Source organism: Pelecanus crispus, chromosome 7, assembly GCF_030463565.1.
Source record: "Pelecanus crispus isolate bPelCri1 chromosome 7, bPelCri1.pri, whole genome shotgun sequence".
In the NCBI taxonomy this organism is placed as follows: domain Eukaryota; kingdom Metazoa; phylum Chordata; class Aves; order Pelecaniformes; family Pelecanidae; genus Pelecanus; species Pelecanus crispus.
In genome coordinates this window covers 34,690,532-34,712,212 of record NC_134649.1, presented here as the reverse complement: position 1 = coordinate 34,712,212, position 21,681 = coordinate 34,690,532, and the positions used below count along the sequence as shown (strand labels likewise).

At 63.2% G+C, this 21,681-nt stretch overlaps 2 protein-coding genes across 4 annotated transcripts in view; both read left to right on the top strand.

Moving 5' to 3' along the window:
• Positions 1–6,517, top strand: part of TEX264 (testis expressed 264, ER-phagy receptor) — a 41,516-nt gene extending 34,999 nt beyond the window's left edge. Inside the window, exon 5 of the mRNA XM_075714423.1 lies at positions 6,204–6,517. Coding sequence (XP_075570538.1) covers positions 6,204–6,517 — 314 coding nt within the window. The remainder of the gene's footprint in view (positions 1–6,203) is intronic.
• Positions 6,518–12,610: 6,093 nt separating this feature from the next.
• Positions 12,611–20,010, top strand: GRM2 (glutamate metabotropic receptor 2). Of its 3 annotated transcripts, none has more exons than XM_075713647.1 (6): positions 12,611–12,635; positions 13,016–13,401; positions 15,753–16,590; positions 17,313–18,376; positions 19,268–19,448; positions 19,937–20,010. In XM_075713647.1, exons 2-6 carry the CDS (start codon positions 13,036–13,038, stop codon positions 20,008–20,010), a joined length of 2,523 nt encoding a protein of 840 aa, XP_075569762.1. In that variant the 5' UTR covers positions 12,611–12,635; positions 13,016–13,035. The 3 variants fall into 3 exon arrangements, with proteins under 3 accessions (XP_075569762.1, XP_075569764.1, XP_075569761.1); XM_075713649.1 differs by having other exon boundaries at positions 12,614–12,635; positions 19,268–19,442; XM_075713646.1 differs by lacking the exon at positions 12,611–12,635 and having other exon boundaries at positions 12,943–13,401; positions 19,268–19,442.
• The last annotated feature ends 1,671 nt before the right edge of the window (positions 20,011–21,681 follow it).

Here is a 21,681-nt window from a genome sequence, read left to right as displayed (position 1 = left end):
CACCACCCCTCCCCTTCCAATTGCACAGATGAGCTTTTGTAGGTGCAATCTGATGCAGTGTCATCTGCTGAGTCTGCACAAAACCAGCTTAAAATAACAGTAGCTGTAAGAGGTTGGCCTTGCCTCTAAGACTAAAGAGTTAAGCTTGGATGTCAGCACTGTGATCACTGTCGCTGCTGGGCACAGCAGCAGAACCAGGTCTGGCAGGGCATCATATCCTTGCTCCAGCCATTGGAGAGGGCCGAGGATGTGGCAAGCCTTCGGGTTGCTTGTGCTGCCTGTGCCTGAGGGTCTTGGAGGTCCCCATGATCTCCTGCATCCCCATAATGTCGTGGTGCCCTGGGCCGGCACAACTGCTGTCACCTGGGTGGCACCCCGTGGGGAGGTCCTGGGCTTGTGCAAGGGGGGACGGTGCCCAGTGAGCATCCTTGTCCCACTGCTGCTGGCCTGCTGATGCCGGGGACTTGGTTTGCTGCCAGCAGCGCTGCCCCAGCTGCAGCAGTTGAGTGGCCATCGGATGGCCCCTGGTTCAGCAGCAGGCTCAAAGTTGGGAGGCGAGGTGGGAGGAGGCAGCTGGTCTCCTTGGGCTCCGCCTCTCGACACCAAAGTTCCGTGTGGGTTTTCTGAGCCTTGGTGTGAGAGGAGATCCCACCAGAAGGGGCAGCCAGCAGATCTCCTCTCTGCCCAGCCGCTCACTGGAGATGCCTTGAAGACGACACCTTGAAGGAGACACCTTGAAGACAACGCCTTGAAGATGATGCCTTATGGATTGAGACTGGTCCTCCCTTCCCAAGTATTTTCTGTGCTAGGATCTGTGCAACCAGCTCTGAGGTGGAGGAAGAGAAAGCCACAATCTCTTTTCCCATCCTTTTTCACCCCCTTCTTCCTCAGGGAGCTGCTCAAGGAAGACACCTTCAACAGGCGTGATGGCCATAAGATCTTCATGTGACAGCTTTCGAGCTTTCCTCTGCCGGCTGGAGGGTGGGCGCAGCAACATCCCTGTCCACTTTTCAGTGCAGTCCTCCCTCAGACAGACTGTGTGGATTTGGGTTATTTCTTGATCTGCCTCAGCTCTGCCAGTGTTTCAAGGGGTGCTACCCTGATGGGGGTGGGGGCTCAGGCAGTGCTGGGATGCTCCTGGGAGGATGGGAGAGGGTGGTGGTACCTGCCGGTGGCACTCGGCTCCTCTGGCCATGCCTGAGCAGTGAAAATCCAGACACGGGGCCCTCGCAGACACAGGGCGAGCAGGGGGCCTGGGGAAGTTCTGAGCCCCTTTTCCTCTCCCTGAGGCAGCTGAGGATGCTCTATGCACGGCAGCCTTGGGCTGTCACTCCTGATGTGGCGGCAGACAAAGCCTACTCTTCCCTCCCTCTCACAAAATACTGAAATAACAGCAATGAGCATGCAATTTCAGAGTGAGCATCATATTTATGCTCTGTGTGGACACAGCACCTTTCAGTCACGGCTCACAAAACTCCCCGCCAGCAACTGTATTATGCTTTCCTTGAATTAAAGACTCCAGGAGTTCCCAGCAGAACTCTGGTTTCTCCTCACCTGTCAGTGTGGCTGGTGCCAGGCAGAACCGAGCAACTTGGATGTGCAAGAAAAGCTTGGATCTGTTTTCTTGAGCCTCCTGACCTTGGAGTGCATCTCTCCGTTTAGGCTGTCGTCTGCTGTCCTCCTTGCTCCTAAGCTCACCCTGTGAGGTGCTGGGTGCCTGCGGCTCCAAGCAAAGCCAATGGCTGTAGAAGCTGTGGGACACAGCCCAGGGTCTCTGCTTTCTGCCACTGCTCTGCACAGAGCAGGGTGCTGGCAGCTCTGCTGAGGATGAACACACTCTACACGCAAGGAAGGGGCCGGGGGCTGTGGCTGCCTCCGCACCAATTCTGTCTCTTCTTCACCATCGTCAGGGTCATCAGAAAGACGGGAAGCATTTTTGGAAGGCGGCTGATGGGTCTCCAGGGGGCCAGTGTCAATCACGATTAGTTGTTTTGTACTTAATTATTTTCCGGGACTTTGGCATCAGCACAGCGCTCAGCGGGCCCTCGCTCCCGGCTCTCTCTCAGCAGCGTGCTCTCCAGTGTGACCCCGCTGTGGTGCGTGGAAGGTGAAAGCAAACAAAAGCAGCCTCTCGACACGGGCTTGCTGGCATGAACACAGATGGTTTCTAAGCACGTGGCTCTCCCCAGAGTCTCAGGTGCTCATTTTCCTGGAGCTGAGTCTGTCCAGCAGCGTCCGGGTGCAACCGATGGCATCACCCACTGAGCCCCAGTGCCATGGGGGGCACCTTCCCTGATGTGCTCTGCCTCATCCCCGCTTGCTTCTGTCCTCCAAAGAGCCCTGCCTGTTCTGCCTGCCTGTACACCCTGGAAGGGTCTCAGTGGGCAGCTCCTGCTGTGCCTTCCTGCTGCTCCACCTGCCCCAGCCCCTCTCCTGACAGTCGTGTGCGAGCTTCAGCAAGTGCAGAGGAGCTGTGCCCCTCCTGGCAGCACATTAATCTATTATTTAGTGGCTGAGGTGATTAATATTTGATTGAATGGGGGGATAGAGAGGGCCTGGGTACACCAAGAGGGGAGTGACGCTCGGGCATCAGTGTCCTGCTGGGGTGATGCGGGAGGGGAGCCAGTCCTTCCCAGGGGGATTTAGGGGTGCCGATACCCAGGGTGGCACAGGGCTGAGCTGCCTGGGGGCCCAGCTCCCTGCCGGGCTTGTTAGCAGTGTGGGGTGAGAGGTTCCTGTTGCACCCATCCCTGGCTGGTATCTTGGAGTTGGCTGCTCAGCTTTCCATCTTCCTAGGTGGCCCTGGCCTTTGGGGGGCTCCTCAACATCCTGGCAGGGCTTCAGCCCGGGCTGTGTCTCTTTTTCCCAAATTAAAACTTCCCAGCTGAGTGAATGCACAGCAAGATGGCTAAGCCATCATTGGGGGAGCAGAGCAGAGAGATGGGTTTCCACGGGATGGACAGCACCTCCCTGCATGCCAGAGGGAAAAGCCACACTGGATCCGGGTGCTGAGCTGGCTGCTAGTGCAGGAACCAGCCTTGGGAAGTGGGATGCAGGGGATGGGCAGTGGCTCACTGGGGGACCATGCAAGGTGCCTGGGGCAGGATGGAGAAGTGGGTGCAAGGGCTGACGGAAACCTCTGTGCCCACGAGATGAGAGCTGAACCCCTGCTTGCCCACAAGGCACCTTCCAACGAGGCTTTGGTTGCCCTCTTGGAGCCCCGACGCACTCCCTGCCTGGCCTCTCCAGGCTGTGTTGGGACAGTTGGGGGTTCCTGCCATGTCCCCTTGCCAGAGCTGACCCTGCACCGTCCCCAGCAGCAGCAGCAGCTCCATCTCTTGCCCTGCCCACCCCAGCCATCCAGCCCTGGCCAGGCTGGGTGGCCACGCCGGAGCCAGCCTTGTCCTGCGCAGAGGAGAGCGAGGCTGCTGAAATGGGTAAATTTGCCAGCTGAGGCTGCTCAAACATGATCAGAAGTGACAGAGCGGTGAAAAAGTGCCTGGCTGAAAGGAAACAGGACTTGATTTATTGTTGCCCTCAAGAGTAGGGGAGAGGGAGGCAGCTGCAGGGGTGAGGACAGCGGTGGTTTCCCGTGGTGGCGGCTTGGAGCAGCGCGTCGGTCAGCTTCATCCCTGTCTTCCCCTTCCCGAGCTGCTGCTCCTCTCCTCAAGGGCTCCTTTGCTTTGTGGCATTTGGTTATGTGATGGCTTCCTAGCCAAAACAGGCCCCGGGGTGACGCGGGAGGGATGCTGCACAGGCCCGGCATGACTTGGGGAGTTGGGGTCACTCTTGTCCTGGGTTTCAGAGGGACACGAGATGACCATGAATGACATGAATGAAGCCATGGCGGGAACATGTCCACGTCATCTCAGGCCACCAATTTGGCCAAACTGGATTCTGGGTTTTTTTGAGATCTCCGCTAGAGATCTTGCAAACCCTTAGTTGGCTTCAGGGCTTGGGGGCCACGCACTCCCCTCCATCCCCCAAAGCTCTCCATATTCCCAGAGGCTTCCTGCTGACCCAGTGCCTGAGGTCCTGCCAGGTGGGACAGCATCTCCTGCCTTTCTGCCGTCCGCTCGGTGGCCGCCATCCCCCTCAGTGAGCGCTTTGCCGGCAGCGTGCAGAACATCCTTTTTAACTTAGAGTAAATGTAGTTTCCATGTCGAGGCACTCCCTGATGCTGCAGCAAGGGTGGCACGTGTTGGTGGGCAATGGTTCTTTTCTCCTTTTTATGTGGGGGGTCACCAGGCGGTGCTTGGGTGGGTGGCCCAGGGCTTGGCTTATGCCAGCTGCCAAAGCGGTTGCGTGCCACAGCTGAGGTGAGAGGGTAGAGGCTCAGGCTCCTCTCCAGGTGCCTGCTGGGTGGGATGCAGCCGATACACCAGCCGGGTGGGATGAAGCCAATACACCATCCAGGTGGGATGAAGCTGCAGGTACACTGCATCTGTGGGTCTTTCCCGGCTGCTCCTTGTCCTGCTGCCATTGCTCGGTTCTCTCTGAACGGCCCTCACTCAGCCGGCAGGACTGTGGGATGGTGCCGCTCAGAAGGCAGAGGACTGCCATTTGCAAGCAGCTCTGCTGGCAGCCGCCCAGGCCGGGAAGAAAAACAGCAAAAAAAGGGATTTAAGGGTGTTTGGAGGGAAAGTTCCCTCCCCGGGAGGTCTCCTCCAGGAGATCGGTGGCTGCCGTGCAGGTGGAGGAGGGCGAGCAGCCCAGACCTGGGCAGCCTGGCTGCAGGGGCCCAGGGAGGCTGGAGATGCCTGCAGGAGCCCAGGGCAGCCCCGTGCCGGCGGCTGGGGATGGAGCTGTGCCAGCAGGAGCCAGGACAGAGGAGAGAGCTCTCCTCTCCTGCCTGGGAGCCCCGCTGCCATCGTCACCATCCTCTGTGCCACTTCTGGCCCCGGTGGTGGCAAGCCACGGTCCTCTGCTGGTGCCGCTGCCAAGCGGGGCTCCTCCTGGTTTCCCTCCTGGTGCGAGGCATGATCCTCGGCAGGGGCGTCCGGCCCGGCGTGGATGGAGCTCCCAGGGGAGCGGAGGTGCTGGGAAGTGGCCAAGCCCGGCATGCGCTTCTCACCGGTGCAAGGCAGGCAGGCAGGCAGGCAGAGGGCGGAGCGGGGAGGCCCATGATGGAGGAGCCCACCCAGTGTTTGCTGCCACTGTTGTAATTAACAACGTGGATCTGTGATGTCGTAATCAGTGACGTGGATCTGTGATATCATAATTAACCATGTGCATCTGTGATGTCATAATTAACAACGATTAATGTCTTACAGGAGGGTTTTGTCTCCTGGCTGGTTGCTCTGGCAACAGCACCGAGCTGCTGGTCTCAATCTGACATGCTCATCTCGTTGTCTACTCCTTAATTGTGTTGTCGACCGAGCTAACGAGGCGGGGATCCGGGGAGGGGGTGGTGGGCCAAGGGGTCCGCCCGGGCAGGCAGGGGCAGCCGCTGGGGAGCTCGGCCGCGAGAGGGGGCGTGGGCTGGCAGCCTTGTGATGTGGAGAAGTGCCGAGCGAGCTGGGCAGGCTCCCCCCATCCTCTGGCACCCCGAGTCCTGTCTGCCGCTGCCCTGCCTGCCTTCGCACTGCTGCCAGAGCTGCCGGCTGTGGGGGAGCCATGCAGGGGGCGGGAGCGGGTCGTAGCAGGTGCTGAAGGCAGCGTTAGGGTGCCCTGGCATGAGGCTGGATGTACACCTGCCTCTGACGGCGGCACATCCGAGGACCTGCCCATGTGCCACCTTCCCCTTGGGTGCTCCAGCAATGCTGCAGCTCCCCATCACCCTCGCAGCACAGTGTCCCGCTCCTCGCCTCGTTCCTGGTGCTGTGCTGGGGGCAGGATTGTCACCCAGCTCCCAGGCCGGGCATTCTCCCTAAGGAGGGGCTTGCCGGGTCCTCGGTGTGTGCCCAGAGAGCAGCAGTGGGGCCGGGGCACAGCCAGGAGGTCAAGGCACGGCTGGGAAGCCGGGGGTTGTTTGTGCCAACTTGGGGGTGCCCTTACTTCAGGGAGCTGCTTGAGTCCAGCTCACGCTTGTCTTGGCCCGGTCACTTCTCAAAGGCACAGGAGGTGACAAGAGGTAGGAGCTGGTCTCCACTGTGGTCTGACGTCTCTGAGGTTTCTGGTGGTTTCAAAGGCTGTGGCACCCCATCCCCATCCCCACCTCTTTCCCACAGCATTCACTCCCTCCCCTTCTCTCTCCATCCCAGGGGCCGACACCATGAGTGAGACGAGCTCCATCAGCATAGAGGCCACAACCGACAGCAGAGACACCTCAGTGGCCACCTCCATCCTGCTGCCCTTCCCAGCCAGCCGTGGCCGGGAGGAGGTGGACAACCGCAGTGAGCACAGCTACAGCGAGTCAGGAGCCAGCGGCTCCTCCTTCGAGGAGCTGGACCTGGAGGTCACTGGGGATGGGGAGGGAGCCTCAGGCCTGCTGCCCGACATGGGCTACACGGGCAACCAGGAGGTCACAGACAAGTGGACCAAGGAGCCCATTGCTGCCGAGAGAGGAGAAGAGTGACATGAAGACCTGGCTGCCTCGCCTCCCACCGGGGTCTGAGTTACTGGGAACTGGTTGCCTTTCCCACCTCCTTCCTCTCCAGCCAAGAGATTTCGGTCGCTGATTCCCCCCAGAACCCGCTCTCCCTCTTTGCAGAAAGGGTGTTTGACGGTTTCGGGGACACCGGGAGGCAGGGGGGTCTCCTGCAGCGCACAGCGGCACGGGGTAGGTGCAGGCTGGGGGGGGCAGTGAAATGCATTTGCCGTTTTTGTCTCTAGATGCGTCGCAAATTCCTCGCAGGTGTCTTGGGGGGGTGGTGGTGGATGGCAGAGGTGTCCCCCCCTCGTCTCTGCCGGCACCCCTCTCACCCACAGCTTCTCTCTGCTGCACCGCTGCGTGTTTTCTAGCACCAAAGAGCCATGAGTAGGGTCAGTTGGGTTTGTTCCCCTCTTCTCTTCCCCTTGCTGAAAAATGGAAACATCCCATGTAAACCTCATCCTGGCACTGCCGTGGGCACTTTTGGGGTCTGTAATAAAGTGGATGCTTTTCCTCACTGGTGGCCGGTGGCATTGCTCACTGCCTCTTGGCCGATCGCGCCGTCCTGCCCGTGGCGGGGAGTGGGCTGCGGGTGGAGGCTGTCGGTGGGCTGCCCCCCATGCCCCCTGACCGAGCCAAGGAGTGTCCGAGGACCCTACATCCCTGCTGCTTGTACTTGCTCCCTGCCCGGGCAACCCAGCGGGGCCACAGGACCATGCCACGCTGGATTCTGCAAGCTGCAGGGGTAATGGGGAAGGGTCCCAGCCACCGGCTGGGCTGGGCTGGAGGGAGGTGGCATCCCCACTCCTCTTGGGAACCTGCTGAAAGTAAAACCAGTAAGTAAAGCCAGGTCCCTGGGCTGCTGGTGGGCCTGGCACTGCTGTGCTCCTCCTGTGGCAGGGGGGGACCAGCCTGCCTGTGCAGTGCCTCCCCAGCATCCCATCTGCCTGGTCCGGCAGGCAGGGAGGGCTGCCCATGCTGGTCCCAATTCCCTGTCCCCCAGCTGTGGAGCAGCCTGGATGGACATCACTGCCATGGTGCCCTGGGGCAGTGCCGGGTGCTGGAGCACCTCACCCGGCTGGCACAGCTCAGCCCTGCCCCAGTGCCCCTGGTGCCTCTGGCAGCCCAGGGCTTGTTCCCTAGCAGTTGGATGTGGCAGCCCAAAACTGGCTGTCCCTCCATGCTGGGGATGTGTCCTCCCTGGCTTGGAAAGGTCATGATCAGTGCTCAGCCAGTGATTGACATGAGATTGTTCATAAATATTTTGTGCTCTGAGTGATAAAATATTAAACTCCTCCAGCCCACATGGAAAAATATTGTTCTTCCTGGTGTTTATCTTTGTTGCCAGTTATTACAAAACTGCCAAGCCCCCTGAAATATTTATGCCTGGCTGAGGCTCCAGGGGGGTTGGAGCCAGGCAGCGGATCCTAACGCTGCTCATCCCCTAACCCTACTGAAGACGGGGGCCAGGGAGGCTTTGCCATCGTCCTTCTGCTGTCAGCAGCGCTGAAGCAGCGGCCGGGAGGATGCAGCCGGTGCTGGGGCACGTGCAAGGCTTGTGCCAGGTCCTGTCTGCCGGCGGGGAAGCGGGACCTCAGCAGTGCCAGCATCCTTCGGCACGGCACATCTCCAGCCCTCCCTGGCTCTCTGTCCCCCCTAGCCAGCGATGGCGAGGTCCCCCAGGCACCCTCCTCTCCCCAGTGCCCTGCTCCGTCTGTGCTAACAGTCTTGAAAGAAGACAGGCCACCGGGGTCTGGGGTCCTGGTGCCATGGCACCCCAGGGGGACCTTGCCGCGGAAGTCCTGGGTTATCCCCCCCTCTGATCAGGACTGCTGGGGGGGCGTGGACAGAGCGGGTCTGGCTTGCTGCGGTGCTCTAACCCCCAGCCTGCATGCGCAGCAGCTGGCAGTGGGGAAACTGAGGCACGGGGTAGTGAAGTGGTTACTTGGGGTGGTGCCCCAGAGGCACTCCTGGCCCCTGCCCATCCCTGTGGGTCCTGTGTCATCCCCTGTCCCGTTCTTGTCCCTAAGTCACGGAACTCTCCAGGACAGCTGGGCTGCCAGCGCAGGACCGATGGGGACGCAGCACAGCGGGATCCTGGGCAGCCAAATGGCTCCAGAAATGGTTTAAGGCAAGCGGTGGAAACCTGGAACGCTAAATCCAGCCGCTGCCTCTGCCTTTGGAGGAGGCAGCTCAGGGAGCATCGTCTGAAGCCTTCCCTCAGCTTGGTGCCTGGGCCGATGGTGAGTGCCGGGGGCTGCGTGGAGTGGCAGGGGTCAGCGGGGTGATGATGCTGGGCCCCTGGGTGCCCCCAAGGGGCTTGGGGAGCAGGGGGCAGGCTGGGTGGGGGGCTGTGCCGGGCAGGGGGGAATGGCCCCAGGGGCACCAGGTTGCGGCTGCAGAGCTGGGGCCAGGACCGGGACCCCTCTCGCTGGGCTGGGACTGAGACGGGGGCTCTGGGGCCGGGGGAGCAGGCGTGAGCTGTGCCCTGCCGGGTCTGCCAGGGGGTCTGGTCCTGCCTGCTCTGGCTGTGTCCTGCCTCTGCCCAGCCCGGATCTGGCCATCCCTTGCCTGCGCCTTGCCCGTGTCCTGCCTTCTCTGGCTGTGTCCTCCCTGCGCCCTGGCTTCTCTGGCCATGTCCTGCCTGGATCTGGCCATGTCCTGCCTGTGTCCTGCCTTCCCTGGCCATGTCCTGCCTGTGTCCTGCCTTCCCTGACTGTGTCCTGCCTGTGCCCTGCCTGGATCCGGCCATGTCCCCCCCCCGGCTTTGGCCAAGCTCTGCCAGCCTCCGGCCCTGCCGGAGCCTTGCCGGGAGCGGGCGGGGGGCAGGCGGGGCGGCCCCGGGGGTGCCGCTGCCCGCCGGGCCGGGCCGGGGCCGGGCCGGGGCGGGGGCCGGGGCCGGGCCGGGCCGGGCGGGGGGCGGAGCGGCTCGGCTCGGCTGGGGCTGGCGGAGTGTCAGAGGCGGCGGCGGGAGGCGGCGGCAGCCGCAGCTCCGAGGCAGCCGCTGCACCGGCACCGGCACCGGCTCCCGGCACAGCCCGCCGGGCCCAGGTAAGGGCTGCCGTCCCACCCCGGCGCGCCCGGCCGCGCCCGTCCCCGTGGCCTCGGGCCGCGCCGTGCCCCGGCTGCGCCCCGGCGTCCCCAGAGCCCCCCGGTGCCCGCGGCGGAGGGGCACGGCGACCGGCGAACCCCCGCAGCCGTCGGGGCCGCGGCACGGCGGGGCTCGGCAGCCGCTGCCCGGAGCCGGTGCCGGGGCTCCCGGGGCTGCGGGAGGGGAGCCGAGCCCGGGCACCGGCACCGGCACCGGCTGGGCCGGGGGTGGGGGGACACGGGCGCCGGTCCCGCCGGCTTCCCGCTGCCCGGCGTAAGACGCCGGGCCGCGGGGCTCCGGCAGAAGGGCTCGGGGGTCCCCATTCCCCCGGTGCCCCGGTGGCGTCGACCCCCGCAGCGGGCACCCAGCGGGACCCCACCACCGCAGCCCCCCGGCCCCGGGCAGGGGCTGCCCACCGTCGCCGGGGCAGGGAAGTGGGGGTGACCGCCCGGCACGGCGGGGACAGCCCCCCCCGCCCCTGCTGCCGCCCCCTGGGTCCCTCCTCTGGCTGTCACCAGCTGGGGAGAGCCGTGGCTTTGGGGGGGGGGGGGGCGCGCCGGGGCAGCCAGACCCCAGGGTGGGTTTGGGACAGGATTTGGGGTGGATCAGCCGAGCCCGTGAGCCCAGCCCCTCGCAGGGCTGCAGTGGGGCAGGCAGCCTCCTCTGTCACCTCACTGCTGGGGCGCACGGGCCATGGCTGTGTCAGCTCCTCTTGCCTTCGCCTCCCCGACCCCCCACACTCCCACCAGGCTGGGCAAGAGCAGCCGAATGGCCGGGGTGGCGGGGGCCGCTGGGGCGAGCGCCCCGGGGAAGGCGCTTTGGCCCCACGGGGCACCGGTGCTCGCAGGCCGTGGTGCAAAACGGAGGTCTGGGGGTCCTGGCACAGCTCGGTGGCGGTGGGACTTCAGGGGACCCCCAAGGGAGGTGATGATGGTGGCTCACACAAGCCGGGCTCACCCTGCGCCTTCCCAGCAGTGCTGCTCTCGCACACACCCCATGCCACCCCTAAGGGTGCTGCTGTTGGGGAGGGTCAGGTCTCCTGGCGGGATGTGGGTGGGAAGCGCTCAGGGCACATAGGAGCAATAGCACCTTCTCACCCGCCCCACGGCACCTTCTCACCCGCCCCACTTGCCGATGCTTTTGGGAGGAGAGGCTGCCAGCAGCCAGTGGGAGCCTTCCTGCTGCACTGTGGCCATTGGGCTGGACTTGGCTCTGCCCTGCTGGGTGCTTCACTTCCCCAGATGTTCTCCAGATGTTCCCGTGGGGCTGTCCTCCCCCCAGCACCGTGCCAACCCAGCTGAGCAGCTGCGGGGACAGCCGCAGCCCTGCTCACAGCATCCCTCGGGACTCATCATAGGGTGGGTGATGGTTTGCCCTTTTGGGAGAGCTTTGCCTGAAGGTGCCTTTCGTCTGGCAGGTCCTGCCAGCTGCCCAGAAGAGCTGGACCCCAAGTAGCCAGGCTCCCGGTGCTGCCGGACCCCTGTGCCAGGCTGAGCCTGCCCGCCGATGGGCTCCATCAATAATCCATGTGCCTGCGGCCTCTTTCCTGCTTGAGGAAACCCTGGGTCCCTCAAAAGCATTCATTGCCTGAAATAAGGCAGAGACCCTTCCTCAGCCTCTACCCCAAACTCCTTCAAATTTTGGGGGGGGGGGGGGGGGGGAGGTGTCAGGTAGGTGATGCCCTGGGATGGCTGGGGGCTCATCGCAGGCAGGCAGCATCCGGGGACAGGCACTTTGGGGCACGGAGGAGGAGGAGGTCCGCATGCATCTCACCACCCCACCCCGTTAGGCCCTGTGCCACACTGCTGCCTGCATCCCCCTGGGCATCACCGCCAGCTCCGGCTGCTTGCTGGAGGGCTCCTCCAGCCACGGGCATCGCCTGCCCGGGAGCATCGAGGGGTGCCCTGCTCCTGCTCGGGGAGGGCAGCCTTGGTACCGGCTGCAGGGGACTGCAGGGGGGCCAGCACTCTCAGGCATCGCCCTCCCACCCCATGTGCCCCCACGAGCACCCGGCTCTGCTGGGCTGCGGGTGAGCCCCGGGACCCGCCACGGCACCGGCAGCTTCCCGTGCCAGAGCAGCCAGAGGTTTCTGGGCTGTCAGGGGGTCTCCTTCTCCCACGACCCCTGAAACACCGGCCCTGCGGGATTTCAGCAGTCGGCTTCAAACGGGAAACAAATCTCTCCCGTGGTTTGGGAAAAGACAACTGATCTCCGAGGGGACTGCATCTCCTGCCAAAAAAAGGCCTGCCTGCTGCAAAAGCCTTTGATTCCCCTGCGCCTCCGTGCTTTCTGCAGAGGGAGTCAGCAAACCTGGCTCTTACTTTTACTGAAATCTCTGAATTTAGTATACGGGAAAGGAAGGGGCGGTGGTGAGAGAACAGACTAAAGCACCGCGGCTGCCGGAGCCCGCCCCGTGCATCGCTGCGGGAGGATGAAGCCAGTGGTGTGTCCCTGCTCCGGCCCCGGTGCCATGGGCAGCACCAGGGGCAGTGGCAGGGTGGGTGGGCTCCAGGGATATGGGATGGGGATTAAAGTACAGTGGTGGCTAGGTGCTGGGTGCTGTGGGCACGACAGGCTCACGGCCAGCTGCTTTTGGCAGCGCTCTTGGCTGGAGGTCAGGAGCTGTCGGCACCCCTGATGCTGCCTCATGGGTCAGGGGCTCGGCTCAGAGCCGGCGCTGGCTCTGCCCACCCTGCCAGGGGTCCCTGCCGCAGGTGATGTCCCTGCCCTGGGTGACCCCCCTGGCTCCTTCCCCAGTCCCTCGATGTTTTAGGGGCTGGCAAGCTGCCCCACGGCAGGCTGCTCTGCCCGGTGCTGCCGTGGGAGCCAGCTCAGTGCCCCCCCTCCCAATCCAGTGCATCCCGGGGAGTGCTGCGGGCGTACTGGTCCCTGCACCCCTGCTTGTCCCCTGCGATCTGTGTCACTTGCGGGTGTCCTGGGGGTCCCGGGTCACAGCAGGAGTTGTCACATCTGCTCAGCTCCCCCTTCTGTGGGGGGCTTCTTCCCAAGGGCACCCTGGGTGGGGGGCACTGGGGTGGGGGCACAGGCAGGCTCATGACCTTGCTTGCCTGTGCAGTGCTGGCACTGCCCCTGAGGACAGTCCCTGTCTCGCCTTGCAGCCTGCAGACCCAGTGGCTTTTCTCTTTGCTTTTCCAGGTGCCGTGGGCTCTGCCAGGGTGGCACGACACCCCCTCCTGCTGACACGACGCCGCGCCACCCCCCACCACCCGATGCCTGGGGACTGCCTGCCCTCGCTTTGACGGGTCACAGTGGGTGACAGGGGGTGGCGTGGGTCCCCCGACCGGCGCCAGCGCACCCCATGGCAGTCCCCTTGGCTGCCTGGCTGTGGCTGATGCACCTGGCCACCTGCCTGGCCGCTGGGCACGGCATGGCTGGTAAGAAGGAGATCAGCATGGATGGGGACCTGGTGATCGGGGGCCTCTTCCCCGTCCATGAGAAAGGAGCAGGGAGTGAAGACTGTGGCAAGATCAACGAGCACCGGGGCATCCAGCGCCTGGAGGCCATGCTCTTTGCCCTGGACGAGATCAACAAGGACGGGAGCATCCTGCCAGGGGTGAAGCTGGGTGCCCACATCCTCGACACCTGCTCCAAGGACACCTATGCCCTTGAGCAGTCCCTTGACTTTGTCCGCGCCTCCCTCACCAGGGTGGATGGCTCCGAGCACATCTGCCCCGATGGCTCCTACGCCGTCCACGATGACGTGCCCACTGCCATCACCGGCGTCATCGGAGGCTCCTACAGCGATGTTTCCATCCAGGTACCCCCCAGGCAAGAGGGGCTCGGATAGGGCTGGGAGGTTGGCAGAAACAGTGGCGGGGGGGGCGGGGGGTAAAACCCAGGTAGCAATGCGATGATGCCACTGCCAGTGCGGCGCAGGGATGCTCTCACGTCCCCCATGGTGATGCTGTGCCCCTTTCTGCAATGGGGAGGGAATGCCAACCTGTCAACCGAGAGAGCCATCTCTTTGCTGCTGGGGGGGGCTGTAGCACTGATGGTGGCTGTGGTCCCCTCAGGGGCTGCAGGGACACCCCCACCTGCCATAAGCCGTGGGAGCCAAGCCAGTGAATCCGTCCCATGCATGGACGGGGGTTTATTCCCCTCCTGGGGTCATGCAGCAAGCATAGTTCCTCAGCCCAGGATGATCTCGATGCTCAGGTCCATGCCGTCCTCGGTGCCACCATGCTGCCGCATCCCTCGCCGCCGCCAGTGGGCCTGGATGGTGCAAGCTGCCTCCCGGCAGCGCCGGTACCGGTCCCTGGCCTGCCACGTCCTGGCGTGGGCCTGGAGGAGGACACTGGCCCTCTCCCACCGGACGTATGCCGCCAGCGCCCGCAGGCGCCGCTCCTCCCGCTGACGGGTGACAGCGCGATGCCACCAGGCTTGGATGCAGCAGGTGCTGCGGACGGCCACCTCCAGCGCCCGGCGGACCAGCTGCCCCCGCCACCAGGCCTGGATGGCCACGGCCGCCCCATGGCTGCCCCGGTCCCTCCTGGTCAGCATCGTGCTGGCGGGGGGCGGCTGCTGCGGTGCCTTGGCACCCGCTGGGTGGCTGCCCCCAGGGGGTTGCCGCGGCGTGGGAGCGGGGTTCGGCTCACCTGCAGCCCTGTGGGTCCTGTCCCCCATGGGGCAGGTGGGTGACCAGGCACAGGGACACCCCCCAGCATGGCAGTGATACACCTGATGTCAGAATGGCGCCGGGGACACCGCCGTGGGAAGGCAGCGTCACCATTCCTGACAGACAGGGCTGCCCAGTGCAAGGGGGCACTGTCCCCTCTGCCCCCCAAACCCAGCCCATGGGGGCAGCCAGCTGTGGGGGGGGCACCCACCTCTGTGGGGCTCAGACATAGGGCTGCCTGGCTGGAGCAGGGTGGGCACAGAGGGCCACCGCCCCCACGTCCCCAGTGATCCCACGGGAACAGGCACCTCGAGCCTCAGACCAGGCTGTCACCCTGGCTGGGGTGCAGCTCAGGCCCAAAACCTGCAGCTCTGCAGAGCCGGGGGCCAGCTTAGGCAGGGAGGAAAGGATGCAGGCAGCCGGAGGGACCAGCTGAGTCCTGGGGGCTGCCGGTGCCCCACACGCTCACTAAGATTTAATGGCTCCCCGGGGTGCGTTGAACCCTGTCTGCTGGTCCCTGGGTCCCCACATCCCCGCAGCCATGGGGCGGACGAAGCCGGGGCCGCGTGATGGAGGCAGCATGCCAGTGGGGCCCATGCGGGCGCTTGTCCCTTCCCTTGCTGGAGGCCCACGCGTGTCCCCACGCCGGGGGCACCATCCCGACCCCGGGCGGGCGGGCAGCGGCACGGGCCCCCCTGCGCCGGCTGGGCAGCACGAGCAGCCCATCGTGCGGCGAGGCCGGGCAGCAGCGTTGCTGCGCTCGGGGGGCCTTCTTGCCGTTAGGGGACTTTGTCGTCGAGAATATTTGTCTGCATTAATTAAGCCGTGTCTCTCGCCTGGGGAGCAGTGAGATGTGGGCAGGCTCACTGGCCCTGCCGGCGCACCCAAGCCCCCCCCTTGCTGCTCCAAGGGCCTGGGTTTTTAACGGCCTCATTAGCGGGGCTTTTTTCCCTTTTGAAGCTAACGAGAGCTTCTGCTGCGCGGCGGAACGTGCCAGTCCTGCTGGGGCCCCCAGTGAGGGGTGCACAGGCGCTGGTCCCCAGGCCCAGCTCTGCAGCCCTCCCCGGGCTGGGTGGGGGGCTCTGCCCCGTGTCCTGGCCCCCAGAGCCCTTTCCCCCCACACCATCGGCTGCCAGGGACCCTGCCTTTCTCCTTGCCCATGAGCATTGCCCACAGGTCGCCTGCGGGGGACTTTCTGCTTTTGCCACAAATCCATTTGTCCCTTCCCCAGCCCCGAATTTCAGAGGGGAGTGCATAAAATACTAAAAAAAAATAAAATAAATGAGCACATCTGAGGGCTCAGGCAACCCTGTGAATGTGCTGTCCATCCATCTGTCTGCCAACCAGGACCCTCCAGGTGGGGGGGTGCTCATCAGCCCCACGGTCGGGCTTGGGAGCACCATGCAACGCTGGGTGTTGGGCAGAGGTCCTCCAGTGGGAACATCCCTCACCGGGCCACGTCTTTAGGCGCTCACCTCTCCTCCTCCACGCAGGTGGCCAACCTGCTGCGGCTCTTCCAGATCCCGCAGATCAGCTATGCCTCCACCAGCGCCAAGCTCAGTGACAAGTCCCGCTACGACTACTTTGCCCGCACTGTCCCACCAGACTTCTACCAAGCCAAAGCCATGGCAGAGATCCTCCGCTTTTTCAACTGGACCTACGTCTCCACCGTGGCCTCAGAGGGCGACTATGGGGAGACGGGGATCGAGGCCTTTGAGCAAGAAGCCCGCATGCGCAACATCTGCATTGCCACCTCGGAGAAAGTGGGGCGCTCCATGAACAAGAAGACCTATGATGGGGTGGTCCGGGCTCTGCTACAGAAGCCCAATGCCAGGGTGGTCGTGCTGTTTACCCGAAGCGAAGATGCCCGGGAGCTGCTGGCAGCTGCCCAGAGAGCCAACATGTCCTTCATGTGGGTGGCCAGTGATGGGTGGGGAGCCCTGGAGAGCGTGGTGGCCGGGAGCGAAGCGGTGGCAGAGGGAGCAATTACCATCGAGCTGGCAGCCTACCCCATTAAGGAGTTTGCTGCCTACTTTCGTAACCTCAGTCCCTACAATAACAGCCGAAATCCCTGGTTTCGGGAATTTTGGGAGCAAAAGTTCAAGTGCAGCTTCCACACGCAGGACTGTAGCCGGTACTCCCTCAAGACAGGCAAGTTTGAGCCAGAGTCCAAGATCACATTCGTGGTCAATGCGGTCTATGCCATGGCTCACTCTCTCCACAACATGCACCAGGCGCTGTGCCCCAACACCACCAAGCTCTGCGACGCCATGAAGCCCGTCAATGGCAAGAGGTTCTACAAGGACTTTATGCTCAATGTTAATTTTGACGGTGAGTCCAGAGAGGGAGATGGGGTTTGGCTGCCTAACTGAAAAGGGATGGGTGGAGGGGCAGGGAGGAGGAAGGAGACCCATATTTGACCCAAAGCCATCCAGTCCCTCCAGCCTGCCCACACCCGGGGACCCCTGTGGCATGGGCTGTGGTTGTCCCAGGATGCCAACAGCCCACCATCACCCCTGGGAGGCAATTCAGGCCTTCTGTCCCCAGCATGGAGAAGCTGGTGATCAACTCCATCCTGCTAGAATTGGGTGGGACTGGCCCCACAGGCGCCCCTCCGGAAACATGGGTCCTTGGAGACCTCACTTGCAAGTGCCATGATTTATTCACATTTTAGGAATTAAACTGGAGGCACACCCTTGATCAGGGACCTACATAGTTGAGGATGAATTAGAAGTGCGTCCTCTGTGACTTGGGCTGAGCCCAGCTACCCAGGTGTCATTGAGAGCCATGGAGGCTGCAAAATCCCCCTTTGTCCCTGCAGAGCTGGCTGGGGCTGCCGAGCTCTTAGGCATATGGGGAGATAGATATCAACCATGCTTTCCTGCTCCTAACATGCATAGGCAGCAATTATGAGAGTGAAAGCAGAGAACAGGTTGGACATTTGCCTGTGACCATGGTGGGACGTAACCCTTTGAAGGAGCCCTGCCTCCACACCAGGAGCGAATGCTCTCCTGCCCCACAGCAGTCACCACCTCCCCTTCTTCTCCCTCTAGCTCCGTTCAGGCCAGCAGACACCAAGAGCGTTGTTCGATTTGACCGCTATGGTGATGGGATCGGGCGCTACAACATCTTCAACTATCACCACATGGACGGGCGGTATCGGTATCAGAAGGTGGGCTACTGGGCTGAGGGGCTCATCCTCAACACCAGCCTCATCCCATGGGCTGAGACCTCCATCCCTGTGTCCCAGTGCAGCGACCCCTGCAAGAAGAATGAGATAAAGAGCATGCAGCCCGGAGACATATGCTGCTGGATCTGCATCCCCTGCCAGCCCTATGAGTACTTGCTGGATGAGTTCACCTGCATGGACTGTGGTCTCGGTTACTGGCCCAACGAGACCCTAAATGGCTGCTACGAGTTGCCCCAAGAGTACATCCGCTGGAAAGATGCCTGGGCCATTGGTCCCGTCACTATCTCCTGCCTGGGTTTTATCTCCACCCTCTTCGTTTTTGGAGTTTTCATGAAGAACAATGACACCCCCATCGTGAAGGCCTCCGGCCGGGAGCTCTGCTACATTCTCCTGACCGGGGTCCTCATGTGCTACAGCATGACCTTCATCTTCATCGCAAAGCCTTCCACCGAGGTGTGCACGCTCCGGCGTCTGGGGCTGGGCACGTCCTTTGCTGTCTGCTATTCAGCTCTCTTGACCAAGACAAATCGCATCGCCAGGATCTTCAGCGGGGTGAAGGAGGGGGTCCAGCGCCCCCGGTTCATAAGCCCCACATCGCAGGTGGTCATCTGCATGGCCCTCATTTCTTGCCAGCTGATCATCGTCATCATCTGGCTGCTGGTGGAGACCCCCGGCACAGGCAAGGAGACCGAGCCTGACAAGAGGTATATCGTCACCCTCAAATGCAACAACCGCGACTCCAACATGCTCATTTCGCTCACCTACAATGTGCTCTTGATCGTCCTCTGCACGGTCTACGCCTTCAAGACACGGAAATGCCCCGAAAACTTCAACGAGGCCAAGTTCATCGGCTTCACCATGTACACAACCTGCATCATCTGGCTGGCCTTCCTGCCCATCTTCTATGTGACCTCCAGTGACTACCGAGTAAGAGCCTGAGTTTTGGGGGGGCTCTAATAGGGCTTGATCTGAGCGGTCCTGGTGATTTGGGCCCCATGGAGTTTGTGGCTAGGAGCTGCATGGGCCTGGGGAAGGGTCTTCGGCCATGGACCTGGTGATGGTCACCTTTGCATTGGGGTGCTGGTTACTGGGTGAAGTGTGGCTGAAGGGCTGTGGCTGAGGGGGCAATGAGTGCTGGGGAGAAGACACCCCCACCCCCCACCCCCCTTTGGCAGACTGTTTGCTAGGGTGAGGATGGGAAATGTCCCTGAGGCCTCCAGACACTGCCCCCCCCCCCACCTGACCGTAGAGGAGTGATTGCCATCCTTCAGCCTCTTGATGCAAAAGCACAAGATGCCTCCTCCCACCACCACCCCCAGGGCATGAATGCCAATCTCAGGGCCAGCCTGGTCCCTGGGGAGCCAAGCAGTGCCAGGGATGGGGGAGTATGGGATGCACCCTGCAGCACCTCACCCCCGCCCCCCCCCAGCAAGGTGCCCAGCCACGTTCTTGCCAGGCCTGGAGGACTGTGTGTGGGTGGCTGTGATCAGGGACTTCTGGAGAGGACCTGCATCCCCTGGTGGGAGCAGGCACTAGAGTGAGGAGTGTTGGCAAGGCTGGGTGGGGGTGCTGCTCAGGTGCACCCCCTTTGCAGGAGCAGCATGTGCCCATCAGGACAGTGCCCATCCTCTGCCCATGGGTCTCCAGCAGGTCCACCCTGATGGAGGGACCTGGTGTGGGGTGGGACGTGCCTGTGGGGTGCTGGCAGCAGCCTCCTCCCGGTGAGGGCTGGCTGGTACCGCAGCAAGGGCTTCGTCCTGCCCTGCTCGGGGCAGAGGGCTGGCGGCAGGAGCACCTGACGCCCACCCCTGTCTCCAGGTCCAGACCACCACCATGTGCATCTCAGTGAGCCTCAGCGGCACTGTAGTCCTTGGCTGCCTCTTCACCCCCAAGCTCCACATCATACTCTTCCAGCCCCAGAAGAACGTGGCCAGCCACCGCGTGGGCACCGCTCGGTTCAGTGTGGCAGCCGCCAGCTCCAGCCAGTCCCACGGTGAGTGCAGGGGGGCTGGGGAAGGGCTGGGGGGCAGCACCGCCTTCCTGGCAGGGAGATGGGGGCACCCCAGCATGGGCCCCTGAGGGAAACTGGGGTGCGGGGTAGAGCACAGATGGAAAGAGGGGGATAGAAGATGCTGTGTTCCCTATGGCTCATCCCTGGCTCTGTCCCAATCCCTCGTCTCCCCCATCTCACTTGGCTGTGAGCCCCAAGGCTGCAGCACAGTCTGCTGGGGGGTACCACTCCCAGGAGCCCGTCATCACTCTGGGGGGACACGGCCACCCTGGGCACCCTCCACCCCGGTCCTGCAGGATGCAGCTGCCCCAGGCCCCTGTCACCAAGCCGGGGGGGACACAGCTGCCCTGGGCACCCTCCACCCCAGCCCTGGGGGATGGAGCTCCCCGGGCACCCATGGCGCACCGCAGTGAGATGCCCTCGGGGGTGCTGCTGCCGGACCCCAACCTGCCCCTGACTGCTGCCTTCCCGGCCAGGCTCGGCCTCGCAGTACGTGCCCACGGTGTGCAACGGCCGTGAGGTGGTGGACTCCACGACATCGTCCTTGTGAAGGACGGGGGGGCCAGGCCGTGGTGCCGCCGCCGCTGCCCGTGGCCACACTGCACCCCGGCTCCCTCCCCAGGGAGAGCAGCGCCCGCGGCACAGCCCGCTCAGGGGCCAGAGGCAGCCGGGAGGCTCAGCCCCCGCCCCAGCACGAGCTACACGTCCCACGCGCTGGGTCAGGGTACGTGTCACCCTTCCTTTGCACTGAGCCACGTTACACATCCCTTGTCCCCTGCACTGAGCCCTGGTGCACCACCCCCTGTCCCTGCACCGAGCCATGGTGAACACCCCCCCCAGTCCCTTGAACTGAGCCATGGTGCACGACCCCGCTGTCACCTGCACTGAGCCATGGCGCACGTTCCCCCATCTCTCGCGCTGAGCTGCGGTGCACGTTCCCCTATCCTTTGCACCGAACCATGGTGCGTGTCCCACATCACCTGCGCTGAGCCGTTGTGCACATTCCCCCATCCCCTGCACAGCCCTGGTACACGTCCACCTGTCCCTTGTACCGAGCCATGGTCCAAGTCCCCCTGTCCCTTACACTGAGCTGAGGTGCACGTCATCACCTGCACTGAGCCATGGTGAACATCCCCCCCAGTCCCTTGAACTGAGCCATGGTGCACAACCCCGCCGTCACCTGCACCGAGCCATGGTGCACATGCCCCCGATCCCTGCCCCGAGCTGTGCTGCACGACCCCCATCCCCTGCCCCGAGCGATGGTCAATGTCCCCCCGTCCTTTGCACTGAGCCGCAGCACACAGCCCCTGGCCCTTGAACTGAGCTGTGGTGCACGTTCCCCATCCCCTGCACCAGCTGCGGTGCCACCCCCCCGGCCCTCGCACCGAGCCGCAGCGCACAACCCAACTCCCTCTTGCCATACCAAGTCATGCTTCGCTTGCACCCAGCCACGCCGTACCTCCCGTTCCCCCCACACCAAGCCCTGTGCCGGCACACACTGCCCACGCCGCATCACCCACCCGCTGCCCTGGCCCTGTTGCCCTGCTTTCCTGGTGCAGGGCCTTTCACGTCCCCCTGTGCCAAGCTGTGCCCCACATCCCCCCTCCCCAGGCCAGCAGAGTCCCCCCTCGGGCCCTTTGCACAGTTTCACCTTTTCCTCATTCTCAGCCCTGGGAAAGCCCCCGAGCACTGGGCCCAAGCCCCCTCCATCCCTCCCCTCGCTGTGCGTAGTGCTTCTCACCCCTTCATGGGAGACAGGGCAGGAGCGGGGGTGAATGCCCGCTGCCCCCAGCCCTGCAGAGCCTGGGGAGGGGTCCAGTGGGGGCTGAGGGTGAGTAACAGGACCCAGGTATTTGAGCCCAACCCAAGTTTTTAAGAGTAGATATTTTCTGTGAGCAAGAGTGTAATTTTTTTTTTTTTGTAATTTATGTAAATAAAGTGGTTTTTTTGTTTTTTGGTTTTTTTTTTTTTTTTAAAAATGGACTCTTCCAGAGCTCAGGTCTAGCCAAACCTGAGGGAAGGGGACAGACCCTCGCAGAGGGCAGAGCCACAGCATGATATATATGGGGGCCAGCAGGGTTGGGGGGCCATGTGGCACCCCCTGCTCAGGCCCTGCCGGCCCCAGGAGGGTGGCTGCACGAAGGACGCGGGGCGCAGCTCCAGGGACAGGGGTTTAACGACCCAGCTCCAGCAGCTCCGGGGCCAGGGGCCTAGGAGCTGT